General features: G+C 54.7%; 1 protein-coding gene and 5 non-coding genes across 11 annotated transcripts in view; 1 reads left to right on the top strand and 5 right to left on the bottom strand.

Annotated features, from left to right (window-relative positions):
* Window positions 1-4,028: 4,028 nt before the first annotated feature.
* Window positions 4,029-4,100, bottom strand: TRNAA-UGC (transfer RNA alanine (anticodon UGC)). Its single transcript has one exon. It is a non-coding gene; the product is annotated as a tRNA-Ala (tRNA).
* Window positions 4,101-6,568: 2,468 nt separating this feature from the next.
* Window positions 6,569-6,640, bottom strand: TRNAD-GUC (transfer RNA aspartic acid (anticodon GUC)). Its single transcript has one exon. It is a non-coding gene; the product is annotated as a tRNA-Asp (tRNA).
* Window positions 6,641-7,151: 511 nt separating this feature from the next.
* On the bottom strand, window positions 7,152-7,224 carry TRNAF-GAA (transfer RNA phenylalanine (anticodon GAA)). The gene has a single exon. It is a non-coding gene; the product is annotated as a tRNA-Phe (tRNA).
* Window positions 7,225-9,937: 2,713 nt separating this feature from the next.
* DHX37 (DEAH-box helicase 37) overlaps window positions 9,938-27,274 on the bottom strand; it is a 39,586-nt gene continuing 22,249 nt past the window's right edge. For 2 of the 6 annotated variants that reach the window (XR_001401492.3, XR_011505301.1), the window contains exons 16-28: window positions 25,595-25,706; window positions 24,209-24,315; window positions 23,854-24,042; window positions 22,926-23,050; window positions 22,732-22,848; window positions 21,272-21,444; window positions 20,374-20,488; window positions 20,142-20,279; window positions 19,854-19,948; window positions 19,687-19,760; window positions 18,268-18,365; window positions 17,895-18,114; window positions 16,389-17,378 (exon numbers count right to left, since the gene is read on the bottom strand). Coding sequence is in view for 3 of the 6 variants with exons in the window: in XM_014862594.3 (XP_014718080.2) it covers window positions 18,029-18,114; window positions 18,268-18,365; window positions 19,687-19,760; window positions 19,854-19,948; window positions 20,142-20,279; window positions 20,374-20,488; window positions 21,272-21,444; window positions 22,732-22,848; window positions 22,926-23,050; window positions 23,854-24,042; window positions 24,209-24,315; window positions 25,595-25,706 (1,429 nt within the window). In the remaining 3 variants the exon portion in view is untranslated. Of the gene's footprint in view, window positions 10,050-11,458; window positions 11,649-16,388; window positions 18,115-18,267; window positions 18,366-19,686; window positions 19,761-19,853; window positions 19,949-20,141; window positions 20,280-20,373; window positions 20,489-20,714; window positions 20,934-21,271; window positions 21,445-22,731; window positions 22,849-22,925; window positions 23,051-23,853; window positions 24,043-24,208; window positions 24,316-25,594; window positions 25,707-27,274 lie in introns of those variants that run through there. The other 4 variants (XM_014862594.3, XM_014862595.3, XR_006531685.2 and 1 more) reach the window with 3 other exon arrangements.
* TRNAD-GUC (transfer RNA aspartic acid (anticodon GUC)) lies at window positions 11,404-11,475 on the bottom strand. The gene has a single exon. It is a non-coding gene; the product is annotated as a tRNA-Asp (tRNA).
* TRNAA-UGC (transfer RNA alanine (anticodon UGC)) lies at window positions 11,729-11,800 on the top strand. The gene has a single exon. It is a non-coding gene; the product is annotated as a tRNA-Ala (tRNA).

The raw sequence follows: 27,274 nt of genomic DNA, 5'->3' as shown, positions 1-27,274 counted from the left end.
GAGAAGGAAGTTTAATTAGGTTATACTAGCCGGCAAATCGGAAGATGGGTGACTAAGGTCTCAAAAACCCGTCTTCAAGGATTACAGGGTCTCAGGCAAATATAGGGAACGGGGCAGCGAGGAGGGGTGCGGGCATCACGTTGCTCCCTTCTGCCCGCTGTGGTGGAGGCCTAGTGGGTGCGCTTCCCGCCTGTGGGCAGCCCGTGCCTGGAGGGAAACTCACAGAACAATGTTTGAGTTTGTGAAGCTGTCAGGGAGCACCCACGTCAAGCGGAGGCCATAAATCAGGAGGGCGTGCGAGTGCTTGTGCAGAGTACGTGCAGAGCCGCGAGTGGTCACATGGAGGAGGGGCTGGGGCCGCTTAGCGCAACAAGATGGCCTCGCTCATGCTCACTTCCATGAGCGGTGCTGAAGATGCTTTACCCTCTGTGATTTTTAACCTTGTCCAAAGAGAATGAATTTATTAGTAGGAAATTAAAATAAATGGTAAAAATAGAATTCATTGTTCAGGTAAGCAGGAGACGCCAGCGACTGCCAATAAAGATTTGGGTGAAGGTTATTTCTTTCTAAATTTCTGGAAAGAGGTTTTAAGGGAACACCATGCGGAGGCTCTTTATGAGGTTATTTCTCCCTAAATTCCAGGGAGAAGTTTTCAAAGGAATGAAAACTGAGGTTCTTTCTCCGGTGGCCAGGCCTCACTTCAAACCACACCTTGTTTGCTTCCGGCTGTTGCTCGGCTGCAAGCCTTGTGATTCATGTCGTTTAAGGGCTGAGTCACACGCTTTGTGACGTGGCTTCTTTCAGAGTCCAAAAGGCACGGAGAAAAACAGGCCTGATTTCTGAGGGCGAGGAGGGGGGAGAGCGTCTCAGGGGGCGGGGAGAGGCCCAGGGTCAGCTCCGAAGAGACAACAACATTCTTTGGAGCTGAGAACACTGATTTTTTTTCTCTAGCAGAAAACCTTCTCTGAAAACGTTTGCATCCCCTAATTTAAGTCCAAGAGTGAGTTTTTGTTGAAGCAAATAGAAGTAAACATTTGTCCCAGGGCACTGAGTGAGAGAGGGGAGGCGGCGCTGACCTCCCCAAAGAGAGGGACTGGTGTTCCTCTGGAGCAGCGCTTCTCAACTGGGAATCATTTTTGCCCCTCCGTGGACACCTGGCAACGTCTGGAGACGTTTTTGCCTGTCACAACTGTGGTGGTGCTTGGTGGGGGTGGGGGACGCTGCTAGCATCTAGTGGTAGAGGCCAGGGATGCCACGAAACTTCCGACAGTGGACAGGCCCCCGCGACACAGAATCACTGGGCCCCAAATGTCCGTAATTCGGTTGAGGAACCCTGCTCTAGAGAGGATTTTTGTTGTTGTTATTGCCACTGCTTTTCCCTTTGCTGAGAAGGGCTCCCAAGGTCTAAATGTCCCGTTTGGACTCGGGAATCGGGAATCAGGTACCAAGACACGCTCCTAAAACCTGAACGCCTCTGACTCAGAATGCAGTGTGCTGGAAGGTGCGAGAAGCTGGATGAGTCCCTGGATCCATTTTCAGTTCTTTCCGCCCACACAGATCCGTCCTTTGCAGGCGCCCCAGAAGAAATTGCTTCAGAGCTGGCACCAATGGGAAAGTGACAGAGGCCAGCAACAGGGCGGGATTGGCGGGCAGACCGGGCACGTGATGGGCTGAGCTCACAAAGGGCCTGGGTGTTGGGCTGTTGCGGGGAGGGGGTTGGACTGGTGCCTGTGTGTCTGCCTGCCTTTCTTCCTTCCTCCAAAACATTCGCTTCCCCTGAAGGTCACTACTTGTATGGGGCTTCACTCTGCCTCGTGAGAATGTCTCAGAGCACAATGGGCCGCAAACAGTGTCCTCCCAGGAGAAAGAGTGAAATCAGAGAGCTGGGTGGGAAAGGCTTGCCTTGCTTTGTCATCGGTTATATAACCGTAAAAGGGAGTCAAGGGTATCTGCAGCTTAGGAAGAAAAAAAAAAGCCCAAGGGATTTTGTTCTTTTTCCTGTTTACATTTGTGCATTTGCGTTGTGTGCCAGAACACAAACTGCTCCCGTTTAAAAATAACCAATTTCGTCCCCCGCCAGTCAGAAAATCAGATTTAAGTTCCAGTCCCTGAATTTGCCTAGTTTAGGAACGTTAAGGAGTTAGTTAACCTATTTGGACTTTTTTTTTTAGATTGTGGCAAAATACGTATGCATAAAATTTACCATCTTAGCCATTTTTAAGTGTACAATTCAGTCGTGTTAAGTATGTTGGAGGGAAGGAGAAATAATTTTTCCTCTACTCTTCAGAGTTCTCAGCTGAGACCCCTGTAATAAAAGATCAACAAGAGAAAAAAAAGCCCAAAAGTTTATGGACGTGTCACCTTCATGTGTGCCTGAGAGAGACCCAGGGGAGAATGAGTGAGTCCCAGAGGAGCTTTAGCATTTAGACTTAGGCACCATCTCAGTCGGGGAAGGGGACGGGAACGCAGGCCTCAGGGGAGAGTAAATGGTTTTTAGGAAAGATGACCAGGCCTTAGAAGAATCGCTGGGAGGTGTGACAGTTTGTGACATAGTTTGGTGTCAAGTCCTAGTCTCCTCCTTTATGACAAGAGCCAGTCACCTGGTTGGTGAGACTCCCGGGAGGGGAGCTGTGACCACGAGCTGCTTTGGGGGGACCTGTCTTCAGGCAGAGAAGGGGGCGCAGAGAAAGCCTCTCCCGCACCTGCTGTTTTTCAAGCACCCACTGCTCAAAATCAATAAACCAAAGCAGCATAATTTAGGGCGGCCTGTTCTGGGGCCTTCCACATTCGCCTTGCTGTGCAACCATCGCCACCAGGCATCTCCAGAACTCTTCATCTGGCAAAACGGAAACTTTGTACCCATTAACCAGTTCCCCATCTCCCCTCCCCCAGCTCCCGGCAACCACTGTGCTGCTTTTTGTCTCTATGAATTTGACTGCTCTAGGGACCTCAAATAATGGGCTCTTTTATATATGTATATAAAATAAAATGTAGTGGTTTAAAAAACACTTTCTTCAAAGGTTCACAAAGACTTTTCTAGGAAGCTGCCTTTCCCCACACAAGCCTTATGTATTTTTTCCTTGTTACTGCACTATGGGAAATGCTTAATTATAAGATACAAAGTAAAACAGAAACATATAATTGGTTTTGTGTTAGACGTGATAACTTTAGAAATAACCTCAACGTTTTGTTCCCTTAAAACCTTGTTGACATTTAGGGAGAAATAACCTTCACGGAAGCTCCATAGAAACAGGGGCTGTCACCAGTCCCCCACGACCTAACTGGTGAGTCATTTCACGAATTTCAGTGTCGTCATCTCGAAAGTGAAGGCTTTGCAAAGAGTCAGGTCACTCCAGATCTCAGAGGAGATGTTTTCTGATTTAAAACACGAGGTCAAGTCAAATGAGACAGAAGACTTCCTGGGGAAAGAATTCATTCATTGTTACAGCAGACAAAGGACTGCACCTCCAGGATACAACAGGATCTCTGCTTTCAACAAAATACACCTTTTATTTTTATTGATAAAATACAGATACAGTGTATAAATATAAAAATAAACGATACGTGCACCAAAGCCATTCATTCCTTCCTTCGTGGCCTGTTGCTGATGAAGCGGGGAGCAAACCCTGCCTGCTGGGCACGCTCCGGCTCCCTCTGAGAAGGCCGTTGCTGATCGCACGGACACCCAGAGACCCAGAGCTTTCCCTCGCTTACACACTTGCCCTCTGACGGCCAGGAATGAGTCCCCAGGTCTCGAGGCCTTTCCTGCAGTCACGAGGCCAGGAACCGTGCGGGAAACTCCCCAAACCTGTGGTGTCAGATTTTGCCTTTCCATTTTTCTGCTGACTGCTCCTTTTCTGACAAAAGTACCTTTGGAGTGTTGGGGGTTTCAGAAAGAGAAGATCACGCCTTGTGAAAATCCCACCTTCAAGTAGTAATTGGGTACTTGATAATACTTGTTATAATCACATCCATGGCACTTTAATGATGGGCAGAAACTAAAAAGAAAAAGTTCAGGAAAACAACAATGGAGATGCCGGGGATCGAACCCGGGGCCTCATACATGCAAAGCATGCGCTCTACCACTGAGCTACATCCCCTGACCTTGCTGCTAGGTTTTCTGAAATTCTCTGCTATACTCTATTCTTAAGATTTTTTTTTCTAAATTAGAATTTTGTATAGTATTTAAATGGATGTTAGGGTTTAGCAAACGCAAACCAAAATAAGTCATTTTATGTCTCCCAAGCAGACCCGTTCTTCACAGCCTTGCAGCTGAAATTCTAGCTGACACCGGAAATAGCCCTGTTCCTGAATGTTGCTCCTCACAGACAGAAAAGAAGGGAAGGGAAAGGAAAGCTTCCTTCCAATAAGCAGGAGTGTTGCCCTGACTGCACCTCCACCCAGAAATCTCTGCTTTCCTGGCCTTTAAATCCCTTCCAAGCTTCGGTGACTTTGAGGTTTCCACATGGGCGTGAAGACCTTTTTTTCTCCCAAAAGAACTCTTCTGAATATAAAAATGAGCAAACTAGAAGGAAGCAGATCCAGCCCCCAGGATCACGGGTTAAACTCTGAGGAAGGGACCTCTTTGCAACAGCCCACTGAAAAACGCCATTCTCTACCTGTCAGGGAGCCCCTCTCTTCCAGATACTTAGCATCATGCTGGGGTCATCAAGGGCTACCCAGTGGGGAAGGAGCGGGTGAGTGGCAAGGAGAGGGCTCCAAACTGAAGGCCACACCTCTTTCCACCAGCGCTTGAGATTTCCTGGCAGGAAACAGTGACTTAGAGAGAACCCCACCCAAAAATGTCCTGCCGGCTTGGTCTGCAGTCAGCTCCCTTCCAGCGTGCTGAGGCCTGACACCCTTTGCAGCTAAAGGCCTAAGCGAGCTGGTGCACAGGACGCTGGACCCAGCAGCTGTGACTTCCTCTGGGCTCGTCTGTAAAATGGAGATGGACCTGCTTCACAGGGGGGTTGTGAGCATTGAATGAGTTAAACGTAGAACCTTTAGAACAGTGCCTGGCACAGGGTCCGGGCTCGGAAACGGGGGTTGTGAGCATTGAACGAGTTACACGTAGAACCTTTAGAAGAGTGCCTGGCACAGGGTCCGGGCTCGGAAACGGGGGTTGTGAGCATTGAACGAGCTACACGCAGAACCTTTAGAACGGTGCCTGGCACAGGGTCCGGGCTCGGAAACGTGAGTCGTCTTTATTGTACACGTTGTTAGGATGTGAAGTCCCGGGAAGGGCCCTACGTCTCATCTTCACCCCAGGCGTGAGCTGGTGCTTTGCCGATGGTTTTAGTGAAGCAGAACAGATGAGCAGGAGGGCAGCGGGGCGAGGTGCGGAATAGGGCTCTGTGTAAGCTGCTCTTTGTCCTTAGCCTCTAGCTCAAGGAGGTAGCCACGAGAGAGCGACCTTGGCCACAGAAAGATGGCGCCACAGATGGCGTTCTTTTGGACATGGTTTGGGAGGGAGCTAAAGGGTTGTATGCAGTTCTGGAAGTGCCCCTGCTTGCTCTCTCGCCAGACAGCTCTGCTCAAAGCAAACTCAGTTATGTTTCCCCTCTGCATAAAACTCTCGGAGTCAAATCCATACTCCGCACTCTGCCCTCTGTGATCTGGCCTCTGTGGACCTTGCTAACATCATCCCTGCTCTGCTCCTCCTCCCTGGGGGCCCTCCAGCCACAGCTGCCTGCTTGCTGTTCCCCAGGCATGCCAGGCTCCTCTGCACCTCCGTGCCTTTGCACTTGCCATTCCCTCTGCCTGGAATGCGGTTCCCCAGATCTCTGTGATCAGCTCCTTCTCATTGTCCAGGTCCTCGGAAAGGCCCTCCTGGCCTCCTCTCTAAAGGGCCGACGAATCCCACGCATTGTTTTTCTTCACAGCATCTGTCACCCTCAGAAGCTGTGTTTCTACTTGTTCACTGTCTGCGTCCCTCCGTCGCTCCCTGGCTCAGCAGGGCAGGGCCTAGTCTCCCTCCTGCTGGATCCCCAGCGCCTGGCGCATCCCGGGTGCCCAGCACCGATGCGAGGGATGAATGTGAAGCGAACAGACAAACGCAAGAAGGCAGGCGCGGGAGCCTGGGAAGCGGGAGCGCTGTGTTCAGAGGTGGAGTCTGCAAGGTCAGAGGAGAAAACGTTCCTGTTTGGAGGCACCCCGCCTCCTGCCTCAATCCCTAAACCTTTTCCGAGAGCCAGGCTCTGGGCTGGAAGGACGTAGGAAGAGGGGAGGTTTGCAGCCGAGCGAGCAGCTCCCGGCTGAGGACCTGACGGTTTCTGGGAAACGATCATGTACAGCTAACGCTCTGCGGCCGCGCCGTGGGCCTGCAGGAACCGAAAACACCGCTTCAGCGACAGAACGGGGTCTCTTTTTTGCAACCACATGACACTGGGGAGCCAGAGTGTGCCTGGGACTAAGCTGCCGAAAGGCAACTGCTGTCAGGCTGAGTGTCGCCTGCCCGTCGGGTGTATTCTTCGCGAGGAGAATAAGGAATTTCTACGGCAGTTGGAGAATTTTATTTGTTTAGAAGAAAAACGAAAAAAATAGAGACGAATGGTAAAATACACGCAGCCTCCCCGTCGGGGAATCGAACCCCGGTCTCCCGCGTGACAGGCGGGGATACTCACCACTATACTAACGAGGACGGGCGCTACTCGTTGCTCCTCAGACCTCCCCTTTAAGGCATGCGTAGCTTCCCCTAAATAGTAATATGTTTCCAATGGTTCAATATTTTATCTTTTCCTACAAAACCAAAGAATGCAAAGTCCCGTTTGGCGTAATTCCGTCTTAAAGAAGCCGTTTCCTGCCGGATCCTTGATTTAGCCGCTAGGTTCAGACAGCAGACGTTAATAAACAGAGAGCAAAAACTAACGGACAGACATCAACAAACATGCAACAGAGATTAATAAACGTTTACGAAATTAAAGAAATGGGGTCAGGAAAAACTCGGCCTTGGTGGATATCCCCGGATGAGGAGTTGCGCGCAAGTTTCCATCCCTCTGGCTTCCCGTGGCTGCTGCTCGGAGCTGTTTGAAACTAAAAAAGTGAAATGTCTTCGTTCATTGGGAAGAATCGGCTTCGTCTATTCACTCCCTGCCCCCCGCCTCTTTCTCTTGGGGAGAGGGGAAAAAAAAAGGGAAAAAAAAAAAACCGGCTGCCGAAACCCGGGATCGAACCAGGGACCTTTAGATCTTCAGTCTAACGCTCTCCCAACTGAGCTATTTCGGCCGCTGCTGGCGCTCGGCTGCGATTCTCTCCTCCTCGTCGTCCTAACGGCCCTGGGTCTTCGACTTGGGGACCAGATGCCGCGAGACCCGGAGCAGGTGGAACCCATGACCGCCAGGCTCGCCCTGCTCCTGCCCCTTCGCGTCCTTTAAGGCCACCGCCTCCAAGAAGCCTTCCCTGACCACTCCTCCAAACAAGACCCCAGCCCCTTATTGTTTGTTAGCTTATGTATTGTTTTCCATTTCCAATATCTGTCTCTCCAGCTAGGACCGACCCAGGAGGAGCAGGGAAGTCATCTGCCTGTGTCACTGCTGTATCCCTCAGGGCCTGGAGCAGTGCCTGGCACATAACAGGTGCTTAATAAATATTTGTTGAATTAATGAACGAAAGAACGAATGAATGAATCCTACTTGGCTCAGAGCTTTGCTTTTTCAAGCTCCCTTCTCTGTGCGAAGAAACAGGGCCAGCTTCCCAAGCAGCCCAAGGTATGGCAGGGATGCTGACCACGCCAAGGCGCGTGGGAGGACGCATTGGCCAGAAGGTGGCTTTCCTTGGGGCCATGAGTGACTCACATCCGGCCTGCAATCACGGCGGCCGCACCTGTGGCCCCTGCGGCACCTGCTCGGCAGCCTGGCATGGGGACACCGACAGGTGGGCATCAGGGTTCAGCTCTGCATCCCTCCCCTTTGGGCAATGGGTGGGTGGGGAGTGTTGTCTGGGAGCTGATGAGCGAGTGGGGAGGTCCTTCATGATGTGTTTGCTGAGCACCCAGTGACCCTCTGGCCCATCCACAAATACAGTAACGGGATAGTTGGGTACAAGAGTAATGCTGAGAAGTACAATAAATCGTCGTGATGGGGTGGGATGCCAGGGGTGGGGGCAGGAGGAGAAGAGAGAGGAGGAGAGAGCTGGGAAGACCTGAACAGTGAAGAGCCAGCTGTGCCGAGAGCTGCAGGGAGAGCCTCTGGGCAGAGGGGACAGCAGGGGCAAAGGCCCTGAGGCTGAAACAAGGTCGACTAGTTGGAGCAACAGAAAGAAAGTCAGCCTGGAAGAGCTGAAGACGGGGAGGGGGGTGTATCTGATGCAGCAGTAATGGAAAGGAAGGGTGAAGGATGACACCAAGGGGCTGGTCTGGACTACCGGGCGGCTGCTGGATGCTCTCGAGCCAGGGCGGGAGCACCGCAGGCTGAGTGCGGGAATCGAGACTGTCACAGAGGCCTGAGGTTTTGAGACGCCAGCTAGACTTCCAAATGGAAACTCGGAGCAAACCAGAGTCCTCTCAGTGTCCCCAAACCCAATGTGATGGGCTGAATTGTGCCCCCTCCGAATTCCTGTGTTGAAGCCCTAACCCCAGCCACCTCAGAACGCGGCCGGATGTGGAGACGGGGCCTCTAAAGAGGTGATGAAGTTAGAAGGGGTCGTTCCTCCAGCAGGACTGGTATTCTTCTAAGAAGAGGCTAAGACACGGACCCAGAGGGACTGCCATGTGAGGTCGCAGCGCCAAGTCAGCCCCCTGCGTGCCAGGGACAGGCCTCAGGAGAAACCAAACGCCAGCACCTCCATCTCAGACTTCCAGCCTCCAGGACTCAGAGAATACATGTGTGGTTTAAGCCACTCCGTCTGTGGTGTTTTGTTTTGGAAGCCGAGGCAACTAATACACCCGCCTGCCTGTCCTAACACCTACTGTGGCTGCATTTTCCTGGATGGGGGAAGATTTCTGATTTCAAGGGTCTGGGAGAAATAGGAATGTCTGTCTCCCTTCTGGAATCCTTGGCTCCCTCTCTATGGAGAACAGGTCCCCTTCTGAAGATCCTCCTGCAGAGGCCTTGCAAATGGCCTCTCAGAGGTACAGCCCAGTGTGTTCATTTCTGATCAGGTGTCAGGTCTGGCCAGATCCAGCTCCAAACAGCCAGACCAGCAGTACAGCACACCCAGCCTTGCACATCTGAGAGAAGAGCAGGCTTCAATGTCCATTGGGCATGAATCTACAGTGATCCTAAAGCAAAATGTGTGTTTTGGAAATGTAATTGATGTCATTAACAACTGAGAAGGTAAAATGCTATCCCAGTCTCATGACCATTGTTACTACTTTTTAAAATGGTTTATTCACTTTGTTTTGTTTCCTCATAATTTCTTTCCCAATCATTCAGTTCATGCAGTCTGTCCCGTTCTTCTCAAACATGTCAGCCCAATGACCAGGAGAGAGGAAGCTGGCAATAAACATTTGTTGAATAAATGAGTCACGAGGTCATCATTACTGTGTCTCCTGGGGCTGCTGTAACGAATGACCACAAACTGGATTTATTCTCACAGTTTAGAGGCTAAAAGTCTGAAGTCAAGGTGTCCGCAGGGTTGGTTCCTCCTGGAGGCTTCGAGGATGAAACCTCTCGGAGCTCCTGGTGTGGCGGGCAATCCTCAGCACTCCTCGGCTTTTAGATGCATTGCTCCATCGCTCCCCCGTCGGCCCCTGTCCTTCTACGTCTCTGTGTGGCCTTTCCTTTTCTGTCTCTTGTAAGGACACGTGTCACTAGACTCAGGACCTACCCTAATTCATGATGATCTCCTCTCGAGTCTCTTACTTTAATGACACCTGCAAAGGCCCTTATTTCAAGATCACACTCCTAGCTTCCAGGCGGACACATCTTGCGGAGGCTACTATTCAGTCCGCTACAATCACTGCCACATCATTTTATTTTTATGATTGATTTTTTATCAAAATACGCTCAAGATTGAAAACCACAGAAAAGTATCAACAGGTGGGCTGATACATGCCCACATTTCGCTGCTGAGAAACAGCGCTCATGAGAGCAGCTGACGGAATTCCACCTCTACAGACATAAACAGGGAGAAAGGGAGAGAGAGAGAGATGGGCGCTTCATTTTTATTAAAATAGGATCACATTCTATACCCCGTTTTTAACAAAAAGCATCAACATTAACTTTATTTTAATTTAACAAAAGAAAAAGAAATCATAATGAAACGGACAGAGTTACTGAACTTCAGATAAATGTTTTCTTCACCCCCACAAGACAAGTTAGTTTCTAATGAATTGTTAATATTACATGTACGGGGCATCACAGGATTAAATAGCGACTAAACCCAAACCAGCTGCGAGACTTGAGTTTCTATAGTGCGTTAACCGGGGAAGGGCACGGGAACGCAGGCCTCAGCGGAGAGCAAGTGGATTTTAGGAAAGACGACCGGGCCTTGGAAGGACAGCTGGGAGGTGACAGCTTGTGACGTAGTTTGGTGTCAAGTCCTAGTCTCCTCTCCTACGACGAGAGCCAGTCACCTGGCTGGCGGGGCTCCCGGGAGGGGATCTGTGCGCACGAGCTGCTCTGGGGGGCCCCGTCCTCAGGCGGAGAAGGGGGCGCAGACAGAGCCTCCCGCACCTGCCGCTGTTCTGGCCGCAGCTCGGGGGCGGCGGTGCACCGAGCACACGCGCCGGCCCTCGGGAGCAGGGGCGCAGCAGGGGCGCCCAGGCCGCGCTTCGGGGCGGCGCAGCGGGTCTTTGCAAACCGTTCAGGTGCATCGTGTCGATAGAAGTGGAGTGAAGAAGAAAGGAAGGGAGGGAGGGAGGAAGGAAGGGAGGGAGGGAGGGGGACGGGAAGACACATTTCAAACAGTCCAGAGAGGCGGGGAGTGGAAAGTCGGGGTCGCCCCCGTCTCCCCGCCCTCCTCCCCCGAGGGCAGCGGGGCGCAGAGCGGACGGTGCGGCGGCCGGGGCCTCTCCACGGGCCGCGCCCCACGGCGCCCCGGGGGAACGAGGCGGCCCCACCGAGTCTGGGGGGACGAGGCGGCCCCACCGCGCCCTGGGAGGACGAGGCGGCCAGACACCGCCCCGGGGGGAGCAGCGCGCCTGCACGGGCCGCACGGACGCCGCCCGGCGCCCGGTGGGAACGAGGTCGCGGTGAGCTGCTGTCACTGTGATGCCGATCAGAAAAGGAAATATAAACGTACCCCAAGATACGGACACACCTACTCGGGCCTCCGCTGAGGACGCAGCTTTTCTGGCTCAGCGCCTCCCGGGGCAGCAGGGCACCTCTCGGAAGCGCCCTAATTGACACGGTTCCAGGCACAACGGGGCCGGACGGCTCCTCGTGCGTCTGCACAGGGCACGTGTCAGAGAGCACCTCGCGGCGGCGGTGACAAGTCTCTTTTTAGTTAAAAGGTGCACCTGGCCTCCCCGTCGGGGAATCGAACCCCGGTCTCCCGCGTGACAGGCGGGGATACTCACCACTATACTAACGAGGACGAGCCGTTCTCGCTCTTCTCCAGGTCGCTCCATATGGGGACCGGGTTCTCCGGCTACCGCTGCCGTCTGCTCGGGGCCGGGTCTCCGGAGTCGCAGCGCCGGGCGCCCCGGGTCAGCGAGCTCCCGCAGCGCTCCGAGAGACCTTCTTGAGCCCACGGAGACGCTGAGCGTCCTTAAAGGAAGAAATAGGTACAAGCGCAGCGAAGGCGCGACTTCCTACATCTCACTCCCGGAAAGCACGCTTCAGAGTCAGGGGATGTAGCTCAGTGGTAGAGCGCATGCTTTGCATGTATGAGGCCCCGGGTTCAATCCCCGGCATCTCCACGTTTTAGTCTTTTCCTCTAAACCACAGTTACGCGTTGGGAAGGCCAAGCAGCGAAGGGGTCCCCGACGCCCCCATCAGCCAGCCTGAGGACGGAGCTCCCTTGGAGCAGGCAGCTCTAGGCACCGTCCCTGAGCCACATCGCAGACACCCGGATTCCCTCCTCTGGAGAGTTGGGTGCAGTAGGTCGGCGGCGGGCCCAGGAATCTGCATCTTTAAACAGATGCTCCTAGCTATCCACGTCATCAGGCAGTTGGGAAAACACTGGGTTTCTAAGGAGAGTTTTGCAGCTGCCCATTCACCCAATAGACTCCTGAGCGCCTGATGCCAGGTAACGTGCACACACTGAGCACCTACTGTGTACCCCGGTAGCGTCGAGTACCATAGTATATCCCTGGATAAGACAGGTAAGGTTTCTCCGCCCTCCTGGCCTTTATATTCCAGTTCCAAGACTAGCACTAAGCGAGTAGTGATAAGTTCTATGAAGACAGTAACAGCAATGAGATGGAGACCAAAGGGGGATGCTGTAGACAAGCTGTCAGGGAGGCCTAACTGCAGAAACAGAGGAAATGGTAGGTGCAAAGGCCCTGAGGTTGAAGGGGTGTGTGTGTGTGTGTGTGTGTGTGCTCTGTGTCAAAGGGACAGAAAGAAAGCCTTGTGCATGGAGTGTAGTTTATGGGCTTAGGAGGGGGTTGAAATCTAGCTGGAAGGCCTGATACAGGGGAATGGCATGATCAGATTTAGATTTTAAAAGGCTCCCTCTGGCTGCCATGTTGGAGAATACACCACGGGCTGGCAGGGTGGACACCAGACACCAGCGAGGAAGCCACAGCCAAGGCCCAGGCGGCCAGTGGGGGACGCAGGCTGTGGAAGGTGGGCGGGGGCTTGCAGTGCAGGTGGTGAGCATGGGGGTCCTGGATAAAGGCTGGAGGTAGAGCCCATAGAACCCGCAGGCGGCTTGAATGTAGAGAGACAGAGAGAGAGTGGGGGAGGGCTCCTAGGCTGGGGGATGGGGTTAGAGGCCCGGCTGTGGAGAAGCGGAAGAGTTTTGGAATGTTAAACGTGGATCTTTGTTGTCTTGTTTTATTTATGTATTTATATGATGGAATTTATGCATTTACATTGTGATAGCACAAACTGACTTAGGAAAAATACCTAAGTGAGAGGAAATCAACTGCCTCTCCAGACTCACGGTGCCAGATGACCATCCTAACAGGTCCCGAGCGCCATCTAGACGTTTCCATACACACGTGTGGGCCGGAGGGGATGTCCCCATGACCACCCCCACATTCAGAGGTTCTCTAGACGGATCCACTGCACTCGGTGTACAGTTGTTCTCACAGCTGAGATTTATGATAACAGTGTAGTGAGGATACACACTCGGATCTTAAGGGAGAAGACACTGGTGGCGTCTGGAGGAATCCACCTGTGGGCTTCCTCATGTTCTCTCCCTGCCATGGGGCACACCGGGGCACGCTTCCCCCAACAACAAAAACAGAGCAGCAGGTGTTCGGAGCTTCTGCCCAGGGAGGCCCCTGAGAGACTCAGCACGCCAGGATGTCACGGGGGTCTGACCACGCCGGCATCCTCTGCCCAGCTTGCAGCAAAATGCCAGACTCCCCAAAGGAAAGCAGGTGTGGAGCACAAGCCATGTCATTTGTACAGTGTGGGTGCAGTGAGCCAACCCTTATCAGTCAGAGAGCAGTGAGAATCCTCCGGAAACCCAAGTTCCAGGACCCAGCCAAGGGCCCAGCCCGCCAGCTGGGCTTTCTAAGGAGGCGCTGCGGCCGGCAGTGTGAGCTCCTCCCGCGCAGCACACACAGGAGCTCGCCGGGCAGCTGTGTAGCCGGATTGTTTTCACTCAGTGCACTTGTGAAATGCTGCTTTGTGTTGATGACATTATGACATCACGTTGAAGGGCTGCAAAGTATTTCACAATCTGGTTGTGCCGTAATTTACCCCCTCCACGTGTGATATTTCCAAATTTTTGCTGTTATTAACAGCATCTGTCATGAACATCCTCCACGTATGTCTTCATGCTGTTTTCCTATGATCTCTTTGGTCTTGCAATGTGAATTTGTTCTCTTTTCTTCTCTTATTTCTTCAGTTTGTCCCTCTAACCCCCCCGAGCCCCCAGATAATCAGTCGGGTGCCTTTCACATCGTCTCCCTCTCTCACAGTATCATACACGGCAGTGAGGGCGGGGGACGGTTGGGGCTGTCTTTCCTGAAGTGGAATCATGCAGTTTACGCTGACACTTGCTTTTCTCACTTGATGGGCGGTGGGAGTCCCTCCAGGTGAGCAGAGACCAGGCTCATTTGTATGAGTGGTGTACCACACTCCCCTCAGCCGATCAGCCGTCACTCAGCGCCCTGTGCTTTGTCTCCTGAGGAGCTGTGGTCAACATCTAACCCATCCGTGAGGCTTGCTTCCTGGCTCCCATCTCTGCGTGAAGGCCCCCGTGGAGCACTGTGTTTTTACTGTAAATACTGCTGGATTTCTCCCCCAAGGCTGTGGCGATTCCCACAGCCACCAACACTGTGAAGATGCTTTGTCCCATGTTCTCACCAGTGTTGGGTGTTGCCACGATTCTTAATGTTTTCTGGATCTGCTGTTATTGCATTACTGATCTGATGTTCATTTCCTGCCCATTTGCGAGGTTGAGCATCTTTCTGAACCTACCAGCCACTGAGACGGGCTTTCACAGCTCCCTTGGTCACAGCCTTCTCTCTCGTCTTTTTCTCATATCGCAATAGCTCATCCACTGGTATGTTGTTTCTTTATCATGTTTGGCAATATTTGTCTATTTTTTCATTTCCTGACCTCTTTTCTATCATTTTCCACATCACATGATCGACAATTTCCCCGATGTCAGACGTCTTTCCTTTCCTTTAGATTCCTGGGACGCCTGTTTGGCTTCAGGTTTTTCTTTTTACAATTTGCTGCAATTTTCTCCTAACATTTGCACTCCCACGTGTTGGGGACACAAGATGACGAGCGAGACAGAGGCTTGCCTACCTAAGTGGATGGCAGCCAGGCCAGCTTCCCTGGGGATGGTCCAGAGGGGCTTAACCCCGAAGGTGAGAAGCCACCCAGAGGGCGCGAGGCAGCAAGGCACAGAAGCGTCCCGGGCGAGGGAAGAGCACCTGCGGGGGCTGACAAGGGTGCTTGAGGGAAGATGGAAGGAATCCAGGGTGGTCCGAGGGCTGTGGTGTGAGATGACGCAGGGGTGCAAGGTCTGTGCACGCACACCCTTGGAAGCTGCGTCACAGGGGTGGCCTTCAGCCCTCAAGTAATGGAGAATCTTCCCACGTTTTAAGCAGGGCAGTGACGTGGCCCAATATGGTCTCGAGGAGAGCACGGTGGGAAGTCCAATCTCCCTGGAGGACAACGGGACCATCTTTCATACAGACACGAAGTGACACATACACGAGGCTACCCAACACAGCTTTGCTTGTAACATCAAATGATTACAGAGGCCCGTCACTGGGGCCTGGGCTAACAACCACGGCGGAGCTGCGCTGTGGGCCATCGCGCAGCTGCTGGGAAGGACGGGGCCGCTCCGCGAGCAGAGGGAATCTCGGTGATGTGCTGAGGAAGCCGGGGGTTCAGGTGCCCCTGTGCCGATTCCCAGGCAGGAAACTGGCTACGGGGGGGTGCCTCTGGGATGGGGATTCATGTTTCTGCTAGAAAATTCTGAATTTCATAACGTGCAAAAATTCTTTAGTCAGTTCAGAGATAAACCCCATGCATCTATGATTAGTAAATTTTTGACAAGGGTCCCAAGACCATTTAATGGGGGAAGTAACAGTCTCTTCAACAGACAGTGGTGGGACAACTGGATAACCACACGTAAAGGATGTTGGCCACCTACCTCACACCATTTACAAAAATGAACTCCAGATGGATGACAGACCTAAACGTAAGAGCTGAAACTATGAACTCTTAAGAAAACACAAGGGAAAAGCTTCATTACATTGGACTGGTTTCCTGGATGACACCAAAAGCACAAGCAACCAAAGGAAAAAACAGGTAAGCCAGATCCACTGAAAACTCTTGTGCTTCAAAGGGCGCTATCAAGAAGGCAAAGACAGGGGCCAGCGTGGCAGCATAGTGGTTAAGTTCACACGATCTGCTTTGGCAGCCCAGGGGGACCATGGATTTGGATCCTGGGTGGGGACCTACACACTGCTCATCAAGCCATGCTGTGGTGGCATCCCACGTACAAAATGGAGGGGGATTGGCAACAGATGTTAGCTCAGGGCCAATCTTCCTTACCAAAAAAAAAAAAAAAGTGAAACGACAACTCACAGAATGGGAGAAAGTATTTGCGGATCATTTATCTGATAAAGAACTTGTTTCCAGAACTCTTACAATTCAGTAAGATGAACTGGGTAATAGCAGCATTATTCACAATGGCCAAAAGGTGGAAACTCATGTCCATCAACAGATGGATGGATAAACAGAATGTGGTGGATCCACACAATGAATATCGTTCAGGCATAAAGGAATCAAGAGCTGACACCTGCTACAACCTGGATGAAACCTGAAAGGGTTGTTAAATGAAAGAAGCCAGACACAAAGGCCACGTGTGGTGTGACTCTTTATGTGAAACACCCAGAGCGGGCACATCAATGGAGACAGACAGATCAGCGGGTGCCTACAGCTGAGGAAGTGGGGTTGACTCTGATGGGTACAGGTTTCTTCCTCTTTTTTTAAAGATTTTATTTTTCCTTTTTCTCCCCAAATCCCCCCGGTACACAGTTGTATATTTTTAGTTGTAGGTCCTTCCAGTTGTGGCATGTAGGATGCCACCTCAGCATGGCCCAACGAGCAGTGCCATGTCTGTGCCCAGGATCCGAACCGGTGAAACCCTGGGCCACCGAAGCAGAGCCGAGAAGTTAACCACTCAGCTACGGGGCCGGCCCCTGAGTACAGGTTTCTTTTCGGAGCCATGAGAATGCTCTAGAATTAGACAGTGATGACAGCTGCACAACCGTGAACGTAAGTCATTGAATTATACACTTTGAAACAGTGAATTTCATGGTACGTTAATTATATCTCAAAAATTTTTTTTAAAAACCTGCCTAATCAGAACAGTTTTCCTTCGCTGAGTGAGATGGAGGAGGGCCGGGCAGTCAGGCAGGAGGCTGCGCAGCACCGAGAAGACGGCTCCCACGGTCACCTGGGAACTGCCAGCACTTGTGTGCTCAGAGTTTTGTAGAGAAGCTGGAGATCGGGACTTGTAAGTGGGAAATATCGCAGTTCTACACATCAGCGAGGAGGTAAAGCTGCCCTCAGTCACGGCAGGCACGGGTCGAGCAGCCTGGTCTGCAGGCCGCCCGGGGCCGGGGAGGGGTGTGGAGTGGAAGCTCGGGGCCTGGCACCCCGTCTGAAGGGCGGGAGGGAAGAGGCAGCCCGTGAAGGCCTTCGAGAGAAGCCTGGGAGGTGGAGAACCAGTGAGGGGGCCTCCCTCAGGAGCCGGAGTCGGGCAGCAGGCAGGCCTGGCTGACGAGCCACACCCCTGGAGCAGCCAAGTGTCCACTGCTGCGTCCTTCCCCGAGTCAAGGACAAAAGGGTCTGGGCGGAAGGGATATTTATTTTGTGACGCCGCCTCCGTGTGCAGCAGAAGCAGGACGCTGGTGACGAGTCCATTCTGCCTCTCGCCTTGCAGGATGAAGGGGCAGGGCCTCGGTCCAGCCCACAGCCCTCTCGTCCTTCTGTCCTGCCCAGGGACCCCCCTCTGCCCCTCTACTTTCCTCCTTGACTACCAGAGAAAAGGGGGAGGGAATGGAAGGGGGCAGGGTCCCGGGGGCTCCACTTCAAGGGCAGCGGGGCAGCTGTGTGGGTGCCCAGCACAAGCCCACCCTCTGCGGGGTGCAGTGTGAGCTCCCTGCCGCCCAGGGGCTGACCACCCCTGGGGGAGATGCTCTGCTCCATGCTGTCACCCTTCCACACGGGAGGGTGTGGACTGTGGGGGAGGCCACGGGGACGAATGAAGTCCACAGGGCACATTTAAAACGGCATGAGCACGGGAGCTAAGTCATCATCCACCACGCAACCCACGCAATAAATAGTTAAAAAAAAAAGTCACACCTCGGTCAGACTGCCAGGGCAGGAGCAGGCTGTGTCCAGAATCGGGCTGGACCCGCCTCCTGGAGTAGTCCCACGCCAGGGTGACCAGCCCCTGGGCTCCAGAGCAGCCCTTGGCCCCGTGGCCAGGTGTCGGCTCAGCGGTCAGGGGTGGGCGGCCAGGCCTTCTCCACATCGGCGTGCATGGCCTGCGGGAGCCACTCGCAGTACTCGGCCAGCAGGTCTGTGGGGCAGATGGGGAGGCAGTGTCAGGGTGGCCCTGTGCCAGCTGCTCACTGCAGGGCAGATCCCCCGCTGACCCTGGGCTGCCTCAGTGGGCCCCATCCTGCCCACTCCCAACCCTGAACCATCGGGCACCTACGCTGGTCAAACTCACATTTGGGGTTTTTCTTCCAAGCAGCCAGCAAGGCATCTCGGCAGTCAGCTTTCTCAGCTACAAGGGCTCTCAGGAGGCTCTCTGTCCTGGGCTGGAGCCTGAGGATGGGACGTGGGTTAGAGGCCACCATGCTGGCCACCGATGGGCCTGGTCAGGAGCCATGGGAGCGGGCAGGCGGCACCGCCAGGCCAGCCCTGCCGGGAGGGTGAAGAGACTCCTTCCATCACGCCAGGGGTGTCGGCCAATGGAATGATCTAGACTCCATCGCCTCTCCGACCCCACCTCCTCCTATCACTTGAGTCTTTGCTGCCCCTGATGCAGCTGCCCTGGCCTTCCTCACGCTCCCTGAGCACCTGCCTTCCCAGGCTGCTTCTGCACCCACTGCTCATCCCACCCAGAACCTTCCTCCAGGCTTCCGCCCGCCTCACAGCCCTGCCGTCCCAGAATCTGCTCAGTCAGGCTCTCCTGACCACCCCAACCCCGCCTGCGGCCTCGTCCCCAATACCCTTCTTTGTCCCTTCATAGTGGCGCCACCACCTGCCATATGTTCTAGTCACATTCTGTTTGGCGTCCACCTCCATGTGCGGGAACACCCCCACGGGGACGGGGTCGTGCCCGCCTCCTAGCACGAGAACGTGTGGCAGAGGGCGGGCGCTTAGAGCGGGCTGCTGGGTGAATGAATGGGCTGGCAGCAGCCTGGAGGGGGGCCCAAGCCACAGGGAGGGAGACACCTGCCTGCACCTTCAGGGCCCCGCATCGTCCAGCTTCGGGAAGGGGAGGGGTCTTCTTGGGGCTGAGCAGTGGGCAGAAAGAAAACAAGAGGGAGGGGGAGGGACAGGTAGGGGGAAGGGGAAGGACGAGGGGAAGATGTGGGAGAGGAGGAGGAGGGGGAGGAGGACAGTGAGGAGGAGGATGGGCGCGATGGAAGTGGGCCTGTGCTCAGCTGGCAGGAAGCCCCCAGGGGCTCAGGTGTGCAGGATGCCCCCGGCTAACACCTGGCAACTCCACAGTAGGTTGACCAGTGTCCCCCCAAAAGTTCATGTCCACCCAGAACCTTAGGGTGTGACCTTATTTGGAAAGAGTCTCTGCTGATGTTAATTAAGATGAAGTCACACTGGACTGGGGTGAGTCCTGAGCCCAAGGACTGGTGTATAAGAGAACGCAGACGGAAGGGACGGCCGCGTGAGGAGGGAGCAGAGATGGGAGGAATGCGGCCGCAAGCCAAGGAACGAATGCCCGGAGCCTTCAGAGGGAGCACAGCCCGGCTCACGCCCTGATTTTGAACGTCTGGCCTCCAGAGCTGTGAGAGAAGACACTTCTATTGTTTTAAACCCCTCAGGTGGAGGTCATCTGTTACGGTCACCCCAGGACACCAGTCCCCGCTCTCTTCACTGCCCCGGTGTTCTGGGAAGCCTGTACCTGGCCCATGTCTTCAGCATCGTGCTGGGGCTGGACAGCAAACAGCCCTGGTACGAGGCCAGCTTGCGGAAGACCTGGGGAGAGACCACAAGACAGGGTGAGGGACCCCGGGCTCATACCCCGCCACGGCACCAAAGAAGGGCTGAGGGAGCCGCCGGGCCGCATACCTGCCCCTCCAGCAGAACCCGGGCGAAGTGCTTGTAGCGGTCAATGCCCTCTGGGAAGTCCACCTGGACCGCGGGGAGTGGCCAGCTGACGCGATCTGGAGGGCAGGAGCCGCTGAGCGAGGGATGGGGACGGGTTCCCACGGCCCCCAAGTCCTTCCCTGAGCCCCGGGCCCCACCCATCAAAGGCGCAGGTGCCCTGGGATGACACCACCCGTGTCACACAGTTGGCAGGGTGGGGGACCATGTGTCTGCCGGAGCCAAGGCTACCAGGAAGTCGCCCCAACTCACAGAACACACTGGCCCGGTGGCACAGCACCCGCCCCTTCTCGGGGCAGTAGGTGGGGGGTGGCTCATCCAGCGGCTGGTCAAACTGGCAGTAAGAGGGCAGCAGGACTGGGATCCATGGCACCTCCACGGTCGAGACGCCTGGGGACCAGGGGAGAAAGGCTGGGGGTCACAGTGGACACAGCTCAACAGAGCCACATGGGTGAGGCGAGGGCCCGGCCGCCAGCTCTGCTACCTTTCATGTACATCTTGGTGGTCTCCACAATTTCCTGGTAGACCACAAACTCGGGGAGCTCTCTGAAAAGGACGGAACTGGGGTGGATGAAGACGGGGTCGTCGAGGAGCGGGGTCTGCAGAGAGACAGCGAGCGGACCTGAGTCCAGGAGACACAAGCACCAGGTGAGATGAAGCCACGTGAGTGCAGCTACACACTCAGCCCGAGAAGCGTGAGAGCGCTCCATCCACAGACGGACGGACGGGCCAACGTGGGCGTCTGTGTCACGAAGAGTGTTCTGCCACGGAAGATACTGGTGCGGGTTCTGACAGCTGCTACACATGGACAAACCTCAAAAACAGGATGCTGAGTGAGAGAAGCCACACACAAAAGGCCACACACTGTCCGATTCCACTTATGTAAAATGTCTTAAACAGGCGAATCCAGAGACAGAAGGTGGCTTCACGGGGTGGGGAGATGAGAAGAGGGAGAGTGACTCCTCATCGGCGTGGCGTCTCTTTTCGGGGTGAGAAACGTGTTCTACATGTGCTTGTGGTGACAGTTACGCAACTGTGAATATACTAAAAACCAGTGAATTGTACAGTCCGTGGTTTACATCTCAATTAAGCTGTTATAAAAACAAAGTTGGGGGTGAAGCTAACACCCAAAGCAAGACTGACTCCACCGTACACCCCACCCTCTTCCTTGGTGGGGATGTTCCCTGAGGCTGTGGGACCTGTGACGGAGGAGGATAGGCCCACCCAGACCCCCACGGGTCCCCCGGCTACCCCTCGCCAGGTGTCCTGACGATGCCCAGGCTAGGGGGACGAGAGACAGATGGAGGGTGGAGAGGGCAGGGCAGTGGGGGGAGCCTGGGGGCAGCGACTGCCCCGCTGCCCGTGCCCCGCCAGAGACCAACCTTGTAGGCGTTCCTCCACTTGTCGTCCAGCAGATCCTCACTCTGGACCCTGCGGGCAAGGTGGTCGCCCAGGCCGGCCGTCACGATCTGCCGCAGGTAGGTCACCTGGCTCTCGGAAGGCGGCTGCATCTTGGGGTCCACGAAGAGCCCGGCCTCAGGGCACACAGCGTTGACTGGGGGGAGAGCCCGCTGTGAGGATGGCAGCAGCCTGGGGCTGGCTTTTGCCCTGACCTTCTGGAAGGCCCCACACCACTCGACACGGAGCTCCAGCCTCAGTCACCCGCTTATCTTGGCCCCTGCTGGGGGACCTCAGCAGGGCAGAACGAGCTGCCCACCCACACCCACACCCACGTGCTTGTCTTCCTTAGGACAAAACCCAAAATCCTCTGTGGGTGGCAGAGCGAGCGGCTACGAGGGGACCTGCCCAGCCTGCACTGGAACTCCCGTTAGCCTCAGTGCAGGCAGCCTGCCCAGAAGATCGGGGCGTCCTCTCTGAGTGTGCACGACCGGCGGAGGCCACCTCTCCTCCCGAGGGCCCCTGGTGCCGCGACGGGACAGTCACCCTTGCTGCCGAGCCCAGGCACAAACCCGGGGCGACACTGTGTCCTTCCGCAGGAGGGAAGGACGGGAGCTGAAGCTCTGGGGACACCGCGGAGGGGCAGAGAGAGGGGACTTCAGGCGCTGCTGCTGGGAGTGGGAGGGGCCAGAGAGGGGCAGAGAGAAGACAGAGGAGCAGGCTGGGGAAGGAAAGCGAAGACAGAGTGGATTTCCTTATTCTCAGGTTTGCAACGTAAACCTCTGATTTCCCTTCAAAACCTTCAGCAAGAAATACACTGTTTAAAGAGAGACAAAAGGAAAGAAGTAAGAAGGAAGGAGGCATCTAGGACAGGACACAGGAGCCCTGCCTCCCAAACCCGGCCCTGACGTGGCCTCAAACAGGTCCCGTCTCTGCCAGCCCCAACCATGAGCAGGAGGGCGGTGGGCACCGAATCGCCAGCTGCTCCCTGCTCCACAGCCAGAGAACAAACTAGCGCCGGCCCTACTCCTGAGTGGGACCCCAGGATGAGGCCAGGGGCCCAGGGGCAGCTGGGCAGGAGGTGGCACGCAGCCGGTCCAGGCCAGAGCTGGGGACAGAGGGTGATGAGACAGATGTCACCAAGGAAAAGACAAGACCAACGGACGACCTGACGGGAGACCACGCATGCGTCATCACTCTGCTCGTGTGAGTGTCATCGAAGGACCACAGAAGCACCGAGTGCTAATTTTGGGGTTACAAGTAAATTTTAGTGAGCAGGGGAGTTCGCAAACGTGGAATCTGTGAGTAATGGGGATCAGCTATACACAGGTAACATTTCCCAGAACAAGTTTGAACGTTCAAAGGGCCAGCTCAAGTTCTCGGCGGGGTGCTGCCGGTGGACGGAGGACCTGGGAGCCCCGGGAGGCCGATGCGGGGACTGTACCTGCAGTGGTCAGCTGGCCCCGCAGGCGCCGGATCTCCATCATGGCCTTGTACCGCAGCCCGTTGGCCTCGCAGAACTGGGGTGAGCAGCCGGCATATTCGCAGGCTCCCACGGCGCCTGAGGACGAGGGGGCACGCTCACTCACTGGCCGCCCCACCCCAGGCCCGCCTCCCCCTCCACAGTCGGGCACGCACCCAGCAGCACCATCAAGTCCCCGAGTTTCAAAGAAGCGCCTTGCCCAGCCCAGATCCTCTTCATCTGGGCCACCCGGGCCCGCCTGCCCTTCAGTATGGCGAGCTCCTCGTCGCTGGCAGCCGGTCTGCAGACACACACACATCACCGGGGTTATTGCCTGGGCCGCCCTCGGGGCCACAGGGGCAGGAACACAGCTGTCAATCAGGGCAGGCTCACAGGCTTGGGGACAGACAGAATGCCTGGTGGGATTGCTCATCAACACGAGTAAGGGCTTAAACTCTGGCTCAAAATTCACCTGCGGCAGCCACTAAGGTTAGAAACGTGCATGCCTCCCAACTAGCAATTCCACGTTTAGAGAGTAATAGAAAGAAGCAATCCCACCAATGAGGAACGTCAGACACTGCTGTGCTGCTTACGAAAAATAAAAAACCCTGAAAACTGACGTAATATCCACCAAGTGTACACTGGATAAAGGCATTATTCTTGTGGTTCCCAAACCTGAAAATAACAGCTGACATGTACACTCGTGTCAGGCACAGTTTGAAGTCTTTTACTCGTGCTAATTTACAGCTAACAACAACTTCAATATTATCAACATCTCATCCCCATTGTCCTGATGGGGAAGATGAAGCCCAGAGAGGTGAAGTTGCCTTCCCAAGGCCACACAGCTTGGAAGTGCAGAGGGAGATCTGAATCCAGGTGCCTGGCAGAGTACGGGCGCTTAGCCATCATGCTACAGAGCCTGGACATCAGCACCGCTTGAGGAATGTTACTAAAACAGAGTTCTGCAGAGATCAGAATGCTGTCGAGCTCAGGGAGGACAGGGGTCTTGCGCAAGGCCACCCATGAGCCATTACTCCCATGGAGCTGGGCTCCAGGTTGCCTCTCAGGCCAGGGGCCCCTGAACGCCCAGCCCCCAGGCCCCACCTGTCCAGCTCCTCGAACAGCTCCCGGACGGTCAAGGCGGCCACAATGGTGATGGCGTAGGGGAGGCAGCCGTGCTGCCTGCTTAGTGCCAGCATCTTGGCGTAGCGGGGTGCCACAGGGAACGTGGCCATGGTCCTGCCCAGCGTGGTGATGGGGCAGCTCAGCCGGGACCTCTGCAGCTGCTTCATCCTGGAGGACAGAGGTCTGCGGTTGCGCGCTCCTCCAGGCGGCTTTGGTGCCAGAGCTAAGAGGCCCCAGTGCCCAGGGCAGTTCAGGAGAGGGGAAGGGAGGGGCAGCGGGCCGAGAACAAGGCGGGAACTAGGCTCTCCGCCCCCCGCCCTCGCCCCTGCCCTACCTCTCTGCTTTCTCCGGCGCCTGCAGGGCACCCAGCGCGATCAACAGCTCCTCGGCGGCAATGAGGGCCTCCACGGAGGGAGGGGTTGGAAAAGGGAAGTTGATGACCTGGGACAAGGGAGACGAGGCACGAAACAGAAGTAAACGCAGAGAGGCCAGCATGGTGACCGCAAGAAGGAGCCAGGCCGGGCCCGGCAGGAGGACAGGGCTCTGCCTCTGTCCTCTGAGCACCAGCCATGCCAACTGGAGCCCAGGGCCTGGACACCCAGAAACGGGCCCTGGCTACTCTCACAGCCCACGTGCCAGGGAACCCACAGCCTCCCTCCTTCACTGACTCCCATCATCAACTTGCACAAAAGCACCAAGCACCCAATGTGTGCAGGTACTGAGCACCTAATGAGCGCCAGGGGCTGCCCCGCAATGGAGACAGAGGGAAGCACAGGGCAAGGGCTCTGTCCCCACCGAGCTTTCATTGAGTCACAAGGGGCCACAGGTAATCAGCGAGTAAATATGTAAACAAATGGGAGTAAAAGTCCCCAGACAATAAAATGGTGAGGGACAGAGTGACCCAGCTCAGGAATGGCGGCACCCTGGAAATAGCCCAACTGACAACAGCGTTCAAATAAGTACTTGTATGCGAATGTTCACAGAAGCCAAAAGGTGCCAACAGCCCAAGCGTCCATCACTGATGGACGGATGGACAGAATGAGGGCCCTCCACCCAAGGGAGTACGATGCAGCCACGAGGGAGCAAAATGCTGACACGCTACAACATGGACGAACTATTAAAACACTTGGCTGAGTGAAAGCACCCAGTCAGAAAAGGACAAACACCGTGTGACTCCATTGATAAAAAATGTCTCAATGGACAGATCCATAGGAACACAAAGTAGACGCGTGGCTGCCAAGGGCTGGGAGATGGAAGGAACGGGAGCGACTGCAAAGAGGTGGGGGCTTCCTGTGGGCACCGGGTTTCTCTATCTGCCTGCATGACCCCTCCTGGAGCAGGGGAGAGGTGGGTGACCCTGGACAAAGAGAACATGAGGATGCTGTTCCCCCTCCCTGCAAAGGACTGAGTCAGCAGAACATTCTGCAAGCCCCCAGGACACTGACAGCCCTACACACATGGGGTGGGCCCTCTGCCCGGCTTCTCTCCCAGGCAGCTGTCCCCTGGGTGTTCAAGGGGTGCAGCATGGGGCAAGCGGGGGTCTCGGGAGGCAGGGAGCCCAGGGAGGCTGGGCAAAGCCCTCTGGGCTCAGCTCCTGGCTCCCTGTGTCTGGAGAAGGGTAGACGGCCCGTGAGGGGCTGGGGCTGCCCCACCGACCAGGCCAGATGCAGGTGCGCTGGGAGCTCAGCGGGAGACGGCAGGCCTAGGGGCTGCGACAGACCTTTTCAATGTTGAGAGCTTTCATCTGAAGGATCAAGTCCTCGACGGGCCTCCGCGTGATTTCAGGAGGAGGAAACTGCTCAAAGTCTCCAAAAACCGCAGATGAATAGAGCCTGCGTGGAGGGGAGCACCGACCACAGAGGACGTGAACAAAGGCAAAGAAACTCAGCCACACCACCCGGCACGAATCTGGACTCGGCCACCTACTAGGCAAGGTGTCCACCTCTTCCTGTCTCACTGTCCTCACCCAGGAAACGGGCCTAACCAAGCAGCTGCCCTCGGGCCTGGCCAGATACCACATCAGAGAGCTCAGAACAGTGCCCGGCTCCCAGCACCCAGGCAAGCTGAACTACTGTCATTCTTTAGCAGTTTCTCAACTTTCTTTTTTGTAGTTTAAAACAATGTTGAAAACAGCAATAAAGCCATTAAAAAATTACAGCACGCGGGGCTGGCCCAGCAGCACACTCGTTAAGTTCACACGCACTGTTTTGGGGCCCAGGGTTCGCCGGTTCGGATCCTGGGTGTGGACCTACACACTGCTCATCAAGCCACGTTGTGGCGTTGTCCCACACATAAAGTAGAGGAAAATGGGCACAGATGTCAGCTCAGGACCAGTCTTCCTCAGCAAAAAGAGAAGAATTGGCAGTGGATATTAGCTCAAGGCTAATTGTCCTCAAGAAAAAAAATAATAGTAACAGGACACAGACTGGGAGAAAATATTTGCTAATGATACCTCTGATAAGGTCTTAATATCCAGATTATATGAACAACTCTTATAACTCAATAATAAAAAGACAAATAACCCCATCAAAAAGTAAGTGAATGGGGTCAGCTTGGTGGGACAGCGGTCAAGTTTGCACGTTCTGCTTTGGCGGCCAGGGGTTCGCTGGTTCGGATCCTGGGTGCCGACAAGGCACTGCTTGGGAAGCCATGCTGTGGCAGACGTCCCACATATAAACTAGAGGAAGATGGGCACAGACGTTAGCTCAGGGCCAGTCTTCCTCAGCAAAAAGAGGAGGACTGGCAGCAGTTAGCTCAGGGCTAATCTTCCTCAAAAAAAAAAAGTAAGTGAAAGATCAGAATATACATTTCTCCAAAGAACATATACAAATGGAGACTAAGCCTGCGCAAACATGCTCAGTGTCATTAGCCATGAGGGAAATGCACCACAGTGAGCTACCAATTCACATTTCCATTTTTAAAAACTGGAAAATAACAAGCGTTGGCAAGAATGTGGAGAAATTAGAACCTTCACCCTATGAATGTGGGAATGTAAATGGTGCAGCTGCTGTTACCATCTGACCAAGCACCTCCGCTCCCAGGTACAGACCCATGAGAAACAGAAACAGATATTCAAGCAAAAACATGTCCATGCACGTCCACAGCGACAGCCAAAATGTGAACCACCCAAATCATCAACAGACACACACAACGCGGTCCACGCACCCAGTGGAATATGAGTCGGCCGTAAGGAATGAAGCCCTGACAGCTGCCACATCATGCATGGACCTTGAAAACATGCTAAGTCAAAGAACTGACACACAAAAGGTCACACGCTGTATGACTCCACCACAGGAAAGGTCCAGAACAGGCAAATCCATAGGGACAGAAAGCAGACTGGTGGCTGCCAGGGGCAGGGGTGGGGTGGGTGGGGAGAAGTGCCTAACGGGTGCATAATGAG

Source organism: Equus asinus, chromosome 8 (genome assembly GCF_041296235.1).
Source record: "Equus asinus isolate D_3611 breed Donkey chromosome 8, EquAss-T2T_v2, whole genome shotgun sequence".
Lineage (NCBI taxonomy): Eukaryota > Metazoa > Chordata > Mammalia > Perissodactyla > Equidae > Equus > Equus asinus.
This window is presented reverse-complemented; position numbering and strand designations above follow the sequence as displayed.